General features: G+C 35.7%; 1 protein-coding gene across 1 annotated transcript; it reads right to left on the reverse strand.

Annotated features, from left to right (window-relative positions):
• Positions 1-434: 434 nt before the first annotated feature.
• Positions 435-15091, reverse strand: LOC130421215 (deleted in malignant brain tumors 1 protein-like). Its single transcript, XM_056748996.1, has 28 exons — positions 15069-15091; positions 14379-14417; positions 13930-14262; positions 13540-13845; positions 13135-13449; positions 12466-12774; positions 12041-12346; positions 11470-11778; positions 11066-11371; positions 10677-10982; positions 9986-10291; positions 9578-9883; positions 9154-9459; positions 8224-8532; positions 7789-8094; positions 7370-7675; positions 6947-7252; positions 6236-6544; positions 5802-6107; positions 4696-5004; positions 4284-4589; positions 3869-4174; positions 3039-3347; positions 2615-2920; positions 1695-2003; positions 1309-1614; positions 777-1129; positions 435-579 (listed from the first exon to the last, which is right to left on the reverse strand). Exons 2-28 carry the CDS (start codon positions 14410-14412, stop codon positions 574-576), a joined length of 7794 nt encoding a protein of 2597 aa, XP_056604974.1. The 5' UTR covers positions 14413-14417; positions 15069-15091; the 3' UTR covers positions 435-573.
• Positions 15092-18228: the final 3137 nt, after the last annotated feature.

The raw sequence follows: 18228 nt of genomic DNA on the forward strand, positions 1-18228 counted from the left end.
GGGATGGGGGCAGGCAGTACAAAAATATTTAATTGTCTTTTATATAATGTTATATAGCATATTATCTATTTATTTATAACGATATATTATATATATACATATAATTAAATGATTATTGTATATTGTTATAAATGAAGGATGAGATGGGCAATGGAATAAATGTTGAAAAATACTATTATAATAATTATTATTATGCTTATTTTATGAGAAAAAATACTTGCAAAATTATAATATTACACTATTAAAAAACGAAATATAATATTTTTTTAACATTAAATAAATCAACCTGCACAGCATTTTTTTTTACGATTTATTGATGATATAGTTCTAAATATAAACTTAAAAACACTATTAAAGATATTCATAATGCAAAGATTTAACAACTCTTGATAATTATTATGTTTTTCACAATGCTGTTAGTTATATTCCACCACCCAGAGCATATTACCGTTACTTAATTAGTTTAACTTATATGGACAAAAAAAGAAAAAAGTTTTGCATTGTCAGCATTATTTGAATTATTATCAGCATTGGTCACAGACTCCAAAGTGGGAAGTAGCTCCACCAAGTGTCTCATCCCTGTTAAAACAAGACAAAAAGATTAAGCATTACAAAGTCAAGCTCTAAAACACAAATGTGTAGGCTTTAATGAATGTTAACTGTGTTAAGCATACAATTTAAATATCTAGTAAAAAGTGAACACTGTATACACTAGTGTTTAAAATCAAAAGCAGCATAGGTAGAATATTAAACAGGAATGAAAAGTAAATGCCGACCTGACAGATGAAAGGGAGACTCTCAAAGCAGCAAGCATCCATCCATTCACATGTGTTATTTCGTGTAAGGATTTTTCCACAATAGTTGCTCATTGGATCGGCTGGAAAATTGGGGTGCCACATAGGATTGTCCACATAAGGCCCGCCGGTCCACAACCAAGGGGATGAATGGAATAGCATATTTCTTTCAAGTCCTATCCACACGCCATTGGCGACGTGTTTACCACGAAGCATGCGTGTGATGTACATCTGTGCTGTGTCATTTAAAACGCGAACCAGAGTCTGATGGTGACTTATGCAGTACTGCAGTGCATCAATCCAGCTTTTTGATTCGTTGATGTAGATGAAGTTATCTGACAAGATAACAAAAAGATAAACATGCATAAGAATGTTATTTACCAATATCGAACATTCAAATATCATTTTTTGATAATCATATATTTGCCACATATCCGTGAAAGTGTAAATGTTAATAAAACTAAAACATTCATTTTCCCATTTATTTTATGAAACCATACACAGAATTACTCACATTTGCAAATGACTCCAGCATCCTTACGGTGTGCACAGTCATGTGCTCCCAAACTATTTGCTGAACAGTTTTTCAGTGTGGATTCACTTCCAGTACAATTTACGTTCTTCATCCATATTTGTCCTGAACCTTGTCCAAAGGAAGCACCACCTTTTGCTTCTAAAACATCTCCACAGCCCAGTTCTTTACACACCACTGCAGCATCTGACAGATCCCAGCCATCATCACAAACTGTTCCCCATGTTCCATTATGAAGAATCTCCACTCGTCCAGAGCAAGAGTTAATGCCATTCACCAACTTTACAGCTAATTTACAACATATTTATGTCAAGAAAAACTCAACTGAAATAAAAATGTTGAATGTATTAAAATAAGCAGTGACTCACATTTGCAGGTGACTCCAGCATCTTCATAATGTGAACAGTCATGTACTCCCCATCCATTTGATCTACAGCTTTTCAGAGTAGACTCGGTTCCATCACAGATCACATTATCCATCCATATTTGTCCTGAACCTTGTCCAAAATAAGCAAAGCTCTTCGCCTCTATAACATCTCCACAGCCCAGTTCTCTACACACCACTGCAGCATCTCTCAGATCCCATAAATCATCACAAACTGTTCCCCATCTTCCATCATGAAGAATCTCCACTCGTCCAGAGCAAGAGTTGTCACCATTCACCAACCTTACAGATGCTGATATCCATCCATTATAAGACAAGGAAAATATCTGAGTCAGACACAAACTGACACACAATCTATGTTTGATTTACTATAGGCGATATATGTACTGAAAGGGATTATTCTTTACAATAAGCAATGTTAATGCATGTTAATGCACAAGTAATCATGAACCAACAATCTGAGATAGTTTTAATCGAAATGAATGCCTTTTTTACAAATATACAATTATCAATTGTTCATTTTTTGTTGTTTACAAATGTTTACAATCTATACAAATGGAGGAAATGTTATGTGCATTAACCAAGATCAGTGAAAATATCATTATTTTACTCTCATGTTGTTTCACCTCATTAACCAATGTTTACTAATAGAAACTTACTGTAAAGTTTTACCCATTGATTTGCAAGTCAATAAAAATATTATCAAAATAATGAAACAGATGATGTTCAAGTCAATGTTCTATGTCCTTATATTAATGATTTGTTAAGTAATGTGTAAAATGGAGTTAATAAGAAAAATAAATGACAGTCTATTATCTCTTATCTCTTGCATTCTGTGTAGCACTCAAACACTTTAGTATTCCAGACCAGAGAAAAATACATTACAGAAATATTTTGACTCACATTGGCAGATGACTCCAGCATCTTTATGATGTCCACAGTCATGTGCTCCCGATCCATTTGATAGACATCTTTCAAGAGTAGACTCGCTTCCATTACAGATCACATTATCCATCCATATTTGTCCTGAACCCTGTCCAAAATAAGCAAAACTCTTCAATTCTATAACATCTCCACAGCCCAGTTGTCTACACACCACTGCAGCATCTGATAGATCCCAGAAATCATCACAAACTGTTCCCCATGTTCGGTTATGAAGAACCTCCACTCGTCCAGAACAAGAGTTAGGGCCATTGATCAACCTGACAGCTACACAGTACACCCAAAAAAAATTATATAAAGATAAAAAATAACTAAAATTAATAACTAATGTCAGAATAAGCCTTTTAATTATTTCTTAAATAGTTTTTAATGGTTTTTGACTCACATTGGCAGCTGACTCCAGCATCTTCAGAATGTGAGCAGTCATGTGCTCCCCATCCATTAGATCTACATCTCTTTAGAGTAGACTCTGTTCCATTACAGATAACATTATCCATCCATATTTGTCCTGAACCTTGTCCAAAGTAAGCAAAGCTCCTCGCCTCTATAGCTTTACCACAGCCCAGTTCTCTACACACCACTACAGCATCTGATAGATCCCAGAAATCATCACAAACTGTTCCCCATCTTCCATCATGAAGAACCTCCACTCGTCCAGAGCAAGAGTTACTACCATTCACCAATCTTAAAATTGCTGATGTTCACCCATTATAAAACAAAGAGAAATATACGAGTCAGAAACACAAACAAATGTCATAACACTTTTACAGTAGGCAAAATAATTAATATCTGTTAATGCATGAAGTATTTACTCCGCTTTTTTTCGTGGCTAACAACGCCCCTTAGCTGCTATAAAATTCACTGTAACCTAATGCTACTTGAGGCTTAATGCTTTTTTACATGGAAATGTATATTAACCAAGATCAATGTTAATGATTATGTTTTCATGTTATTTCACTGCACTAACTACGGTTAACAAATATTACCTCACTAGAAAGGTTTCATTAATTTTCATTTTAATTAAGTATTATTTCAAATAAATAATTTATATTCAAGTCAATGCTTCATCAGGGCCCTGGTGCCAGGGTTTATTTGGAACATAATCATCTGCTGACAGATTCTATTATTTGTTACCTATTGTTTTCTGTATAGGACACGAACACTCAACCTAGAAAAGTGCATCACAAAAATATTTTAGCTTTGGTTTTGACTCACGTTGGCAGATGACTCCAGCATCTTCATGATGTCTACAGTCATGTACTCCCCATCCATTTGATCTACATCTCTTCAGAGTAGACTCCGTTCCATCACAGATCACATTGTCCATCCATATTTGTCCTGAACCTTGTCTGAAATAAGTAAGGTTCTTCGCCTCTATAACATCTCCACAGCCCAGTTCTCTACACACCACTGCAGCATCTGACAGATCCCAGCCATTATCACAAACTGTTCCCCATCTTCCATCATGAAGAACCTCCACTCGTCCAGAGCAAGAGTTGTCACCATTCACCAACCTCAGAGCTAAGTTAAAACCAAATTAATTTAAGAAACAAAATATTGTGTAAATGTCAATTGTCAGTGAGAAAAGGTGTCTGAATTATATTTTTAACTTAAGTAAATTTTTACTCACATTGGCAGATAACTCCAGCATCTTTATAATGTCCACAGTTGTGTACACCCCATCCATTTGATCTACAGCTCTCTAGAGTAGACTCTGTTCCAGTGCAGTTAACATCATCCATCCATATTTGTCCTGAACCTTGTCCAAAATAAGCACCACCTTTAACCTCGATCACATCACCACAGTCCAGTTCTCTACACACCACTGCAGCATCTGATAGATCCCAGTCATTATCACACACTGTTCCCCATCTTCCATCATGAAGAACCTCCACTCGTCCAGAGCAAGAGTTGTCACCATTCACCAGCTTGACAGCTATACACCCAAACATATATAATTGTGTAAAGTAAAAGCAACTATATAAAATTATATGGATAAGCCATTTAAATTATTATGAAATATTTTAGTGTTTTTGACTCACATTGGCAAATGACTCCAGCGTCTTCTTTATGTTCACAGTCATGTACTCCCCATCCATTTGCTGAACAGTTTTTCAGTGTAGATTTACTCCCTTTGCAGTTTACGTTATCCATCCATATTTGTCCTGAACCTTGTCCAAAATAAGCATCACCCTTTGCCTCAATAGCATTTCCACAGTCCAGTTCTCTACACACCACTGCAGCATCTGACAGATCCCAGCCATCATCACACACTGTTCCCCATCTTCCATCATGAAGAACCTCCACTCGTCCAGAACAAGAGTTACTGCCATTTACCAATCTTAGATAGTCTGATATCCCCCCCATCATAAGATAATGAGAAATATATGAAGTTCAGACATACGTGCAGAATATATCAAATAATACACACACAAATACACCCTCTTGCATTGTTAATTTTTTTATGATAGATTATACATACTCTATTAATTTAAATATTTTTCATATATTTCATGTTGTTTTACCACATTAACTACTGATAATAAATGGATTCTTTGTGTGAAATATAGCCATTTAAGTAAAAACATGTAGTATAAAATTATGATGTATATAAATGTTATTAAACAGTCAAAATGACAGCAGTATTTGCTAGAAAACTGTTTTCCAAATACAGAAAGCATTTAAATAACTTTACAGTTTAAAACCATAAAATATAAATGACAAATTTTACACATAAGGGCAAAGTTTTGTAAACGCTATATTTAGTTCATTTTTATGATATGTGTTATATTTACTCATGTGGTAAGTAGCCGTGTAATAAAAATGTATAGCCAGCCAGCTGTTATCAATAAATACACCCAGACCAGGTGACAAGTGATACTACTCTTATTAATCAGTTATGACATGTTGTGGTATATTATCTGTCAAAACAACCACTGTAATGGTTAAATGAGAGATAATTAAGATATTTTTTTTTGGGATTAACACGTTTTCGCATCAGGGTCCTGATCAGGGTATGTATTTTACAACAACATCTGTACATTATCCCATATCTTCTGTGTTCTAAGTAGCCGTCAAACACTAGCATTTCTGAACAGGGACAATACATTACGAAAATCTCTAAATACATTGAATGTTTTTGACTCACGTTGGCAGATAACTCCTGCATCTTTCTGATGTCCACAGTCATGTACTCCCCATCCATCTGATCTACAGCTTCTAATAGTAGACTCTGTTCCATTGCAGATCACATTATCCATCCATATTTTTCCTGAACCTTGTCCAAAATATGAAAAATTCTTGGCCTCTATAGCATCTTCACAGCCCAGTTCTCTACACACCACTGCAGCATCTGACAGATCCCAGAAATCATCACAAACTGTTCCCCATCTTCCGTTATGAAGAACCTCCACTCGTCCAGAGCAAGAGTTATTCCCATTCACCAATTTGACAGCTATTTTAACCCAAAATTAAATAAAAATACAAAGATTTTTTGATGTAAAATATCTGAATAAGTCTTAAAATTATATTTAAAATTGTATAATGTTTTTTAATTTTAAATATTTTTTATATTTTTCTCACATTGGCAGATGACTCCAGCATCTTCATGGTGTCTACAGTCATGTACTCCCCATCCATTTGATCTACATCTCTTTAGAGTAGACTCGGTTCCATCACAGATAACATTATCCATCCATATTTGTTCTGAACCTTGTCCAAAATAAGCATAACTCTTGGCCTCTATAGCATTACCACAGCCTACTTCTCTACACACCACTGCAGCATCTGACAGATCCCAGAAATCATCACAAACTGTTCCCCATCTTCCATCATGAAGAACCTCCACTCGTCCAGAGCAAGAGTTTTCACCATTCACCAATCTCACATTTGCTGATTTCCACCCATAATAAGACAAAGAGAAATGAGTCAGAGAAACAAACACTGTTTGATTTAAACTCTAAAAAATAAAGGTGCTCAAAAGGTTCTTCACAGTGATGCCATAGAAGAACCATGGTTGGTTCCGCAAACAACCATTCAGTGAAAGTTTCTATAAAGAACCCTCTCTTTCTTAGTTTTTTTATAAACTGAAGAACCTTTTTTCCCCACAAGATTTTTTTTTGTGAAACTGAAAGGTTCTTCAGATGTTAAAGGTTCGTAATTATACCAAAAGGTTCTGTTATTGCATCAAAGAACCTTTAAGAAGTACCTTTTTTAAGAGAGTACTACAGGAGATATCTGATCTCAAACACTTTAGCCTTTCTAAGCTTAGAATTTCTTGTGTTTTTGACTCACATTGGCAGATAACTCCAGCATCTTCATGATGTCCACAGTCGTGTACTCCCCATCCATTTGATCTACATCTCTTTAGAGTAGACTCTGTTCCATCACAGTTAACATCATCTATCCATATTTGTCCTGAACCTTGTCCAAAATAAGCAAGCACGTTCACTTCTATGGCAGGTCCACAGCCCAGTTGTCTACACACCACTGCAGCATCTGATAGATCCCAGCCATCACCACACACTGTTCCCCATGTTCCATTGTGAAGAACCTCCACTCGTCCAGAGCAGGAATTTTCACCATTCACCAACCTCAGAGCTAAGTTACACCCACATTGGTATAATTATATAAAGTTCAAATGAAATAAATGAAAAACCAATGTCTTAGAATAAGTATTTATGTTATATATTTAATTTTATGTCTATTTTGACTCACATTGGCAGATAACTCCAGCATCTTTGTGATGTCCACAGTCGTGTACTCCCCATCCATTTGCTGAACAGTTCTGCAGTGTAAATTCACTCCCATTGCAGTTTATGTTATCCATCCATATTTGACCTGAACCTTGTCCAAAGTAAGCACCACCCTTTGCCTCTATAACATCACCACAGTCCAGTTCTCTACACACCACTGCAGCATCTGATATATCCCAGCCATCATCACAAACTGTTCCCCATCTTCCATCATGAAGAACCTCCACTCGTCCAGAACAAGAGTTGTCACCATTCACCAGCTTGACAGCTAATTTATAACAAAAATTGTTTAGATATATAATGAAATGTAAATTAAGATATTTTTTGGGAATTTGAATGAGCATTTAAATGTTTAATTTTATGAATGTTTATTTGACCCACGTTGGCAGATGGCTCCTGCATCATTGTAATGTCCACAGTTGTCTACTCCCCATCCACTTGCTGAACAGTTTTGTAGTGAAGATTCACTCCCAGTACAGTTTACTTTGTCCATCCATATTTGTCCTGAACCTTGACCAAAATGAGCACCACCCTTCGCCTCTATAACATCACCACAACCCAGTTGTCTACACACCACTGCAGCGTCTGATAGATCCCAGCCATCATCACACACTGTTCCCCATCTTCCATCATGAAGAATCTCCACTCGTCCAGAACAAGAGTGAGAGCCATTCACCAACTTGACAGCTATTTATACACAAATATATGCATACAAGATAGACAAATAAAAATATACAGAGAGATTTCAATGCATCAGAAAAAGCCCTGACTGTATATTTACATATAAATGGGTGTGTTTAATGTTTTTTTACTCACATTGGCAGATGACTCCAGCATCTTCATAATGTGAACAGTCATGTACTCCCCATGCATTTGATTGACAATTCTTTAGAGTAGACTCCGTTCCATTGCAGTGTATGTTGTCCATCCATATTTGTCCGTAACCTTGTCCAAAATAAGCAAAGCTCTTCGCCTCTATAACATTTCCACAGTCCAGTTCTCTACACACCACTGCAGCATCTGACAGATCCCAGAAATCATCACAAACTGTTCCCCATCTTCCATCATGAAGAACCTCCACTCGTCCAGAGCAAGAGTTGTCACCATTCACCAATCTTACAAATGCTAATATCCACCCATTATAAGACAAGGAAAACATATTAAGATAAGTCACAAATGACAATGTTACACTTTCTTTTGATGATCCTTACAAACAGTCAGTTGACTACAGTATAATGAATGCTGCACCTACATTTCAACTAACTTATGTTAGAGTATTATTAGACTGGTATATTAAGGTTAGGGTTGTTAGAAAGTTGACATGTACTTGCTATGTGCAGTGGAAGAACCATCAAAATGAAGTGCTGTCAGATATTAAGCAGACAGTACACTAATACTGTAATAAAATTAATTGACATGCATCATTTCGGACATTTGGGTAACATTTATAAATGTGCCTTAGAATTAAACATTAAGGATGAGCATCTTGAGACAAAACAATGCCTCTGAGATATTTAAAATATGTCTGAGTGTCTTTTTTGTTAAAGTATTCACTCAGAAAATGATTTTAGTTTAAATTTAACCAATGAGAGGTTACAGATTGCAGCTATATTAAGCCTTTGCTTTGTCAGAATCCTAGTAGGCTCCTGTCAGGGTTCACTTGAAAAATAATCATCTGCTGACCGTCTAGTAGCCCTCAAGCAAAATACATCACAAAAAACATTAACTAACTGTCTTTCGACTCACGTTGGCAGATGACTCCAGCATCTTTATGATGTCCACAGTCATGTACTCCCCATCCATTTGATCTACATCTCTTTAGAGTAGACTGAGTTCCATCACAGATCACATTATCCATCCATATTTGTCCTGAACCTTGTCCAAAATAAGCATCCCTCTTAGCCTCTATAACATCTCCACAGCCTAGTTCTCTACACACCACTGCAGCATCTGACAGATCCCAGCCATCATCACAAACCGTCCCCCATGTTTGCTTATGAAGAACCTCCACTCGTCCAGAGCAGGAGTTACTGCCATTCACCAACCTGACAGCTGTTATAGACCCAAAAATATATAATTTATATATAATAAAAAAATAAACCAAGGTCAATCGGAAATTTGTAAATTAATGTCAATTATATCTTGCATTTTATTTGACTTTTTTACTCACATTGGCAGATGACTCCAGCATCTTTATAATGTCTACAGTTGTGTACACCCCATCCATTTGACCTACAGCTCTTTAGAGTAGACTCCGTTCCAGTGCAGTTTACATTGTCCATCCATATTTGTCCTGAACCTTGTCCAAAATGGGCACCACCTTTTACCTCTTTAGCATCTCCACAGTCCAGTTCTCTACACACCACTGCAGCATCTGACAGATCCCAGAAATCATCACACACTGTTCCCCATCTTCCATCATGAAGAACCTCCACTCGTCCAGAGCAAGAGTTGTCACCATTCACCAACTTGACAGCTATACACCCAAAAATATATAATTATACAGTATAAGGTAAACTATACAAAAAGTATAATATATCTAATTAATTCTTTAAATTATTAATATTTTTTGACTCACGTTGGCAGATGGCTCCCGCATCTTTCTCATGTCCACAGTTGTCTACTGCCCATCCATGTGAACAGTTTTTCAGTGTAGATTCACTCCCAGTGCAGTTTACTTTGTCCATCCATATTTGTCCTGAACCTTTCCCAAAATAAGCACCACCTTTTACCTCTTTAGCATCTCCACAGTCCAGTTGTCTACACACCACTGCAGCATCTGACAGATCCCATAAATCATCACACACTGTTCCCCATCTTCCATTGTGAAGAACCTCCACTCTTCCAGAACAAGAGTTACTGCCATTTACCAATCTTAGATAGTCTGAAATTATTCCAATATGAGAGAAAGAAAAATATATAAACACTGTTTAATGGCTTTAAAAGATATGTGTACTCATCCAGTGGTCACACTTAAAGATTCAACTTGCTAATATTACTTATACCACAAGTTGAATGAACCAACAATGAATGTTTATACTACTCTTTTGTCTAGATGTATGTTAATATATAAATATACTATTGTCCATTGTTAATTATAGTTTTCATACATTATAATTTGTATGAAATGTAAAAAAAGTTTTAGATAGGTAAATTAAATTTTTTCCATGAATAATGAAAACATTGTTCACTTCAATTTCATGTAATTTACTCCAATAACTAATTGTAATGAATAGTTTTCCACTGTACATTTTTTGTTTTTAACTCACGTTGGCAGATAACTCCAGCATCTTTATGATGTCCACAGTCATGTACTCCCCATCCATTTGATCTACAGCTTCTTAAAGTAGACTCAGTTCCATTGCAGTTAACATTATCCATCCATATTTGTCCTGAACCTTGTCCAAAATAATCAAAACCTTTGACCTCTACACCATCTTCACAGCCCAGTTCTCTACACACCACTGCAGCATCTGATAGATCCCATCCATCATCACACACTGTTCCCCATCTATTATTGTGAAGAACCTCCACTCGTCCAGAGCAAGAGTCTGTGCCATTCACTAACTTGACAGCTATTATAAACCCAAAATGATATATTTATATGAAGAAATGCATAATTTATCTAAAAAGTAATAGTAACATTGATTTGACTCACATCGACAAATGACTCCAGCATCTTCATAATGCATGCAGTCATGTACTCCCCATCCATTTGATCTACAGCTTCTTAGAGTAGACTCGCTTCCATTACAGATCACGTTATCCATCCATATTTGTCCCGAACCTTCTCCAAAATAAGCATAACTCTTGGCCTCTATAACATCTCCACAGCCCAGTTCTCTACACACCACTGCAGCATCTGACAGATCCCACAAATCATCACAAACTGTTCCCCATCTTCCATGATGAAAGACCTCCACTCGTCCAGAGCAAGAGTTTTTGCCATTCACCAACCTGACAGCTACACACCCAAAATTATAAATTATGTAAAGAAAAAAACATCTGTACAAGAATAACCTATACATTTACTGTATATGTGTATTTGTTTTTTTGACTCACGTCGGCAGATAACTCCAGTATCTTTCTGATGTTCACAGTCATGTACTCCCCATCCATTTGATCTACAGCTTTTTAAAGTAGACTCCGTTCCAGTGCAGTTTACATTGTCCATCCATATTTGTCCTGAACCTTGTCCAAAATAAGCACCACCTTTAACCTCTTTAGCATCTCCACAGTCCAGTTCTCTACACACCACTGCAGCATCTGATAGATCCCAGTCATTATCACACACTGTTCCCCATCTTCCGTTATGAAGTACCTCAACTCGTCCAGAGCAAGAGTTGTCACCATTCACCAATCCTACATATACTGATAACCACCCATTATAGGATATGAAGACAAATACATGAAGATCAGACACACATACACGGTTTAATTTACTACAGAAGATATCTCAACACATTGTTGTATATTAACCAACGTAAAAACGTGGAATATCTTCTGCTTTATTGGTTTCTTGATGTCATATCAGGTTTATTCTCCTATTCTGTACAGCACTCAAACTTAAGCATTCCTGAGGAGATAAAAAGACATCAAAAAAATATTTCAACTTCAATTTGATTCGACTCACATTGGCAAATGACTCCAGCATCTTCATAGTGAACGCAGTCATGTACTCCCCATCCATTTGATCTACAGCTTCTTAGAGTAGACTCGCTTCCATTACAGATCACATTATCCATCCATATTTGTCCTGAACCTTGTCCGAAATAAGCATAACTCTTGGCCTCTATAGCATTACCACAGCCTACTTCTCTACACACCACTGCAGCATCTGACAGATCCCAGAAATCATCACAAACTGTTCCCCATGTTCCATTATGAAGAACCTCCACTCGTCCAGAGCAAGCGTTATCGCCATTCACCAACTTGACAGCTATTTATACCCAAAAAATTTTACATATAGTTATCAATTAAATTGTGTAAAGAAATTTTAATGTTGCAAAATGAGTTCTTAAATTGGTTATATGAATGCATTAATGTTTTTTGACTCACATTGGCAGATGACTCCAGCATCTTTGTGGTGTCCACAGTCATGCACACCCCATCTGTATGATCTGCAGCTTTTCAAAGAAGTCTCAGTTCCTTTGCAGTAAACATTGTTCATCCATATTTGTCCTGAACCTTGTCCAAAAAAGGCAAAACTCTTTGCCTCTATAACATCTCCACAGCCCAGTTCTCTACACACCACTGCAGCATCTGATAGATCCCAGAAATCATCACAAACTGTTCCCCATCTTCCGTTATGAAGAACCTCCACTCGTCCAGAGCAAGAGTTATTCCCATTCAACAGTCTTACAAGAGCTGATATCAAACAATTAAAGAGAAATATGAAGGTCAGACACGCAGTTTTTGACTTAGAGATGATTTCTGTAATCAATAACTGGTAATATTTTACAATGAGGTTACTTTGTTAATCAGTTAAGGCATGAGTTATCATGACACAATAATGAAGCATTTTCTAGTCTAGATCAACAATTGTTTGTAAATATATAGTTGTCTATTTTTAACTTCTGTTTCATGTTACATTACACACATATGAATGCAAACTGAAATGTAAAATATGTACACTTAGAATATTCAAAATATAATATTTTCATTTTATTTTACTGCATTATCAAATAGAAGCTTTCTTTAAAGTTTTACTCTTTAAATTAGACTCACGTTGGCAGATGACTCCTGCATCCCCATAAAAATAATAATGCCAATAGTTGTGTACTCCCCATCCATCTGACCTACAGCTCTTTAGAGTAGACTCAGATCCAATGCAATCAACATTATCCATCCATATTCGTCCTGACACGTATGTAGAGTAACCTAAATTTGTTGCCTCTATAACATCACCACAGCCCAATTCTCTACACACCACTGCAGCATCTGACAGATCCCATCCATTATAACAAACTGTTCCCCATCTTCCGTTATGAAGAACCTCCACTCGCCCAGAACAAGAGTTCTCACCATTCACCAACCTGACGGCTATTTTACACGCAAAGTTATATTAATACATAGAAATGAGTAAAACTGAATAAAGATATATTAATATATATATATAATTGCATGACTCACATTGGCAGATGACTCCAGCATCTTTATGATGTCCACAGTCATGTACTCCCCAACCATTTGATCTACATCTCTTTAGAGTAGACTCGGTTCCATCACAGATCACATTATCCATCCATATTTGTCCTGAACCTTGTCCAAAATAAGCCTCACTCTTGGCCTCTATAGCATTTCCACAGCCCAGTTGTCTACACACCACTGCAGCATCTGACAGATCCCAGCCATCATCACACACTGTTCCCCATGTTCGGTTATAAAGAACCTCCACTCGTCCAGAACAAGAGTGAGAGCCATTTACCAAAATGACAGCTATCACATACGAAAATGTACAGTTTAAATTGAATTGCATTTAAATAAGGGCTTATTTTGTTACTACACAAAGTTTCGACTCACATTGGCAGATGACTCCAGCATCCTCATAATGTGCACAGTCATGTACTCCCCATCCATTTGCTGAACAGTTTCCCAGTGTAGACTCGCTTCCAAGACAATGCACATCGTCCATCCATATTTGCCCCAAACCTTCTCCAAAAAAGGCAAAACTGTTTGCCTCTATAGCATTACCACAGCCCAGTTCTCTACACACCACTGCAGCATCTGATAGATCCCAGAAATCATCACAAACTGTTCCCCATCTGCCATCATGAAGAATCTCCACTCGTCCAGAGCAGGAATTGTCACCATTCACCAACCTGATTTCACTTTCACTAGTGGCCGCTGTTCTTCCTGTATATGTTAAAGAGTCACAGAGACAGAATAATTTCCCCTAAGCCCTAATTTAAATATCAGGATAAATGAAGCAAATGTGCATTCTTTTTGTATCTGTATGGAGATGTTCTTACCCAGAAGGAGAAAGAGAATCAGGGACCACAGCATACTGCCTGGAAATATATTAGATATAATATGACATGTAACTCCATATGATGTGAGTAATGTAAAGCCTTTTCTATGTTGTTGAATGGAGTTGCATTTAGCCTGTAGCAACTGTAACTGTTATACATATGCAGGAAAAATATACGGCAATGACAATTATCAGTTATATTCAGTATTTAGTGTAATTCAAGTGTCGTTTTTTTATGTTTTTTATCTTTTGTTTTTTGATGCTTAATGATGCTTAAATATTGAAACGCATATATTTTGTAAATGGAAAGCCTGAACAGTTTTACATTCAGATGTAGATTTTATAGTTAACGGTGCTAGAATAACAAGCATCTGTTATTAAGGAAAATTCTAAATGCGCATAAAATATAACTGAGAACACCCAAATGCATTGAACAGTCATATTGTCATCAAAAACAAATTACAGTTCAGTTCTGTGTTCACTGTGTTCAACAACCCTTCTCATACAATTTACAATGTAAAGTATAATAAAATAAAACTATAAAATAATAATTAAACACAGAAAAATGCAATAAGTGTTACATAAATTCTGTTAGCAGATATAAAAAAGATCATTTATTATATTATATTTCACAGCAGTAATTTAAGTTGTATATAAAATAAATGATTAATATATCTTTCTATGGTTGTACCTGTGTAGTTGGGTCTCTGTAAACTCTTTCTTCTCTATCAAATGGAGTCCGTCTGTATGGAAAGTGCTGTGCACATGTGTCAGTTATAAAATGGGATAAAACCACACCCATAATCGCGAAACAACCAGAAAGCCTGCTGTGACACTATTTGTAAAGTTTGGAACCCTGCTCGGTGAAGTTTTGGGTAGAAATGGCTGCACGACTAAATTTATTATTTATTACCTTTGTCACTTCATTTCTGAATTTGCCTGTATTTATTATTTTCTTTACTCATGCACTTTATTTAGAATCTTTATTGAGTCCTTTCTAACCCTCCAGAGAAAACTACCATTTGTTCTCTGATGTAAAACATGGCCACGATGGCTGAGGTTATTGTTGTAAGGATGGAGGAGATATATGTACAGTGGTAATGGTAAACTTTTAATAAAAATGCACGGGGAAATTACCAAGTTCCAATCGGGTCCTAAATTCCTCTCCTGAATTCAAAGAACATCCCTATGAATTAATGAAGCCCTTTTCATATACAGGTTCCTCTATAAAAGCACACATTAGTCACTGAGATGGTCTCTGTAAGCTCTCTTTTAGAAACGGCTTGTTACCCCGCTTTCTCGGGTTTGACATACCTCACATTCTGAAATGTTTCCCTCATTTCAGGGTTAATATCACTAAACCTCCTTTCTGAATCGGTGCCGTTACTTTGGTAACATAAGCTTGTTGCTGATGTTCCAGCAATTTTCTGATGATTCAGGGTTTGGGATATACTGCATAAGCAGCCAGTGAAAAGTGTCAACACAAATATGTCCCAAACACCAGGATTCCACTAAAGGAGTTGTGAAGTGAGAAATGTGCATTTATTGTGCAATTGTTTTCTTAGGCTTATTTTGACTATACCTGTTAATGTACTTATTCTTTGTACACTTGCTTGTATTTACATAAAAAAATAAGTGCATTGTACATATGAATAATAGAAAATAGTTATTCTTCATACTAATTTCAGCAGTTCAAATTTCCTTTTTTAGATCCTACTGGAGTTTTGTATTGAACACATAAAGGAATATATTTCTCCACAGTGCTCAACAGCATGTGAGTATTTTGGTATTTTTTAACATTTGTGTTTGTATATATGAGAGAATTGTATTGTATGTGTTTTATATTTAAGATAACTTAGAAGAACATTTTCATTACATTTGCATTTTCTCATAACACACAATCGTTGGTGACTCGTAAATGTGAAAATGTACAAACATTATCAATCAGGGAAAAAACAGTAGTGCCCCAATGGGACCACAGTGCTATACAACAGAGGTCATCAGGACATTTATATTTAGCTCCAAACAGTAACATTATTACCAAATAGTAAGTATTATTAGTATTATTAGAACTAAGGGTGAGAGCCATGTGAGATATTTGCATAAATAAGAAACCAAGTAAGCAAAACTTCAGTTGGTATTCAAATATGTATTTCCACATAATGTTATTCTTCATCAGCAATGTTTTTCCACAACAGAAATAACACAACAGTCCATTATTTAAATATTTTAATAAAATAAAATTTTCCTACTGTATTTCATATCTCTAATGTAAATTCGTTTCATCCAACGCATCTGATAAATATTGGTGTAATTTACCAAAAATGTATTTACAAAATGCAAAGGCAATAATTAAAAGCTATTGCAAATCTTTTCTATATAGTTGTGCACGATTCCATCCTTAGAAATGCATTTCAACCCATTCATGCAACCCGTTTGAACTGATTTTGGTGTTTTTCCAAAGATGACTTTTTGTTATTTTGCAGAACAGTAAAGATTATTTGGAGGAATGGTAACCCACTGACTTCCATTGTGTGGACACAAAACCATTTCTCACAATTTGTTCTTTTATGTTCCACAGAGTTCAGGTTTTGAAAGGTTAATAAAAGACAGATTTTATATTTTTTTATCATTTGTTTGAATGTTTTTTTCCTCTCCAGTGTTTGTGCTATAGCTCTTACTGATTTCGTTTCTCATCCAAATTGCTGGCTTTTATCTCGAGCTTAATCCGATTTTATGTGTGTTATCACCAACCCTGATGCACTGTAAACCTGGATAAGTTGGCAATACTCAAACATCTTTTAGTTTCAATGGTTCTTGGTAACTAAACTAAATTCTTTCAGTTTCTTTATTTTACATATTTCTTAGTCTTAATATGTATGAATCAAACACCTTTACTTATGCAACCTAAAATGAGCAAGAAGTGACTGATCTCAGAACTGGCATTAGCACAGTTACTGCTCACTGATAATAAACACATGTTACAGGTTAAATACTTTCGCTTATTGCTCCTAAACTCTTTGTAAGTCGCTTTGGATAAAAGCGTCTGCTAAATGTCTAAATGTAAATGTAAATACAGCTTCGCAGACCCTACGCACATCCACCACTCTTCTAAACAATAGTAACCACAAAACTGAAAAATATGTAAAACTCTTCTAAATATCTATGAGAAGTGAACATTAAACACTAACAAGTCTTTAACTTTAAATGAAACATATTAAATAATCATATATTTTTTAATTACTCATGCTGGGAATTGGAAATCCTTCTTGACCAATTGTGTTGAATTGACATGTTTAAATTAAGTATATTGAAAAAGTAGCAAATCCATTTTTAATCAAAAATAATCATTACACTTCACTCAAAAGTAAAAAAGTGTTTCTGGAACTTAAAACATTTAATTAAATTTGATTTTTTTTTATAAAATTAAGTATACATTACATAAACTTCCTAACTCTGTCCGTCCAACCACATCTCTCACAACATTTAAAAAACTACTTAAAACCCAACTCTTCTGTGAATACTTGACAAAAAAAAAAAAAAAAACACTAACACTTTCTCTCAACAGGTAGTGGTCTAGCTTTTGTTGAAATCAGTAACTTTGTATTGGCACCTAATGTATTATGGCTCCTGTATGAACTATCGCTTATTTCTCCTAAACTCTTTGTAAGTCGCTTTGGATAAAAGCGTCTGCTAAATGTCTAAATGTAAATGTAAATAAACTGTTGAACATGAACATTTGGGATTTAGTGTGAGCAAAAGTCATCATAAATTGTCTAATAAAGTTAATCCAGGATGGTCAGTCAAATGAGAGTATAAAAATCTCAGATCCCTGCCAAAATGTTGTGATG

This window comes from Triplophysa dalaica, chromosome 5, assembly GCF_015846415.1.
Source record: "Triplophysa dalaica isolate WHDGS20190420 chromosome 5, ASM1584641v1, whole genome shotgun sequence".
NCBI lineage: Eukaryota > Metazoa > Chordata > Actinopteri > Cypriniformes > Nemacheilidae > Triplophysa > Triplophysa dalaica.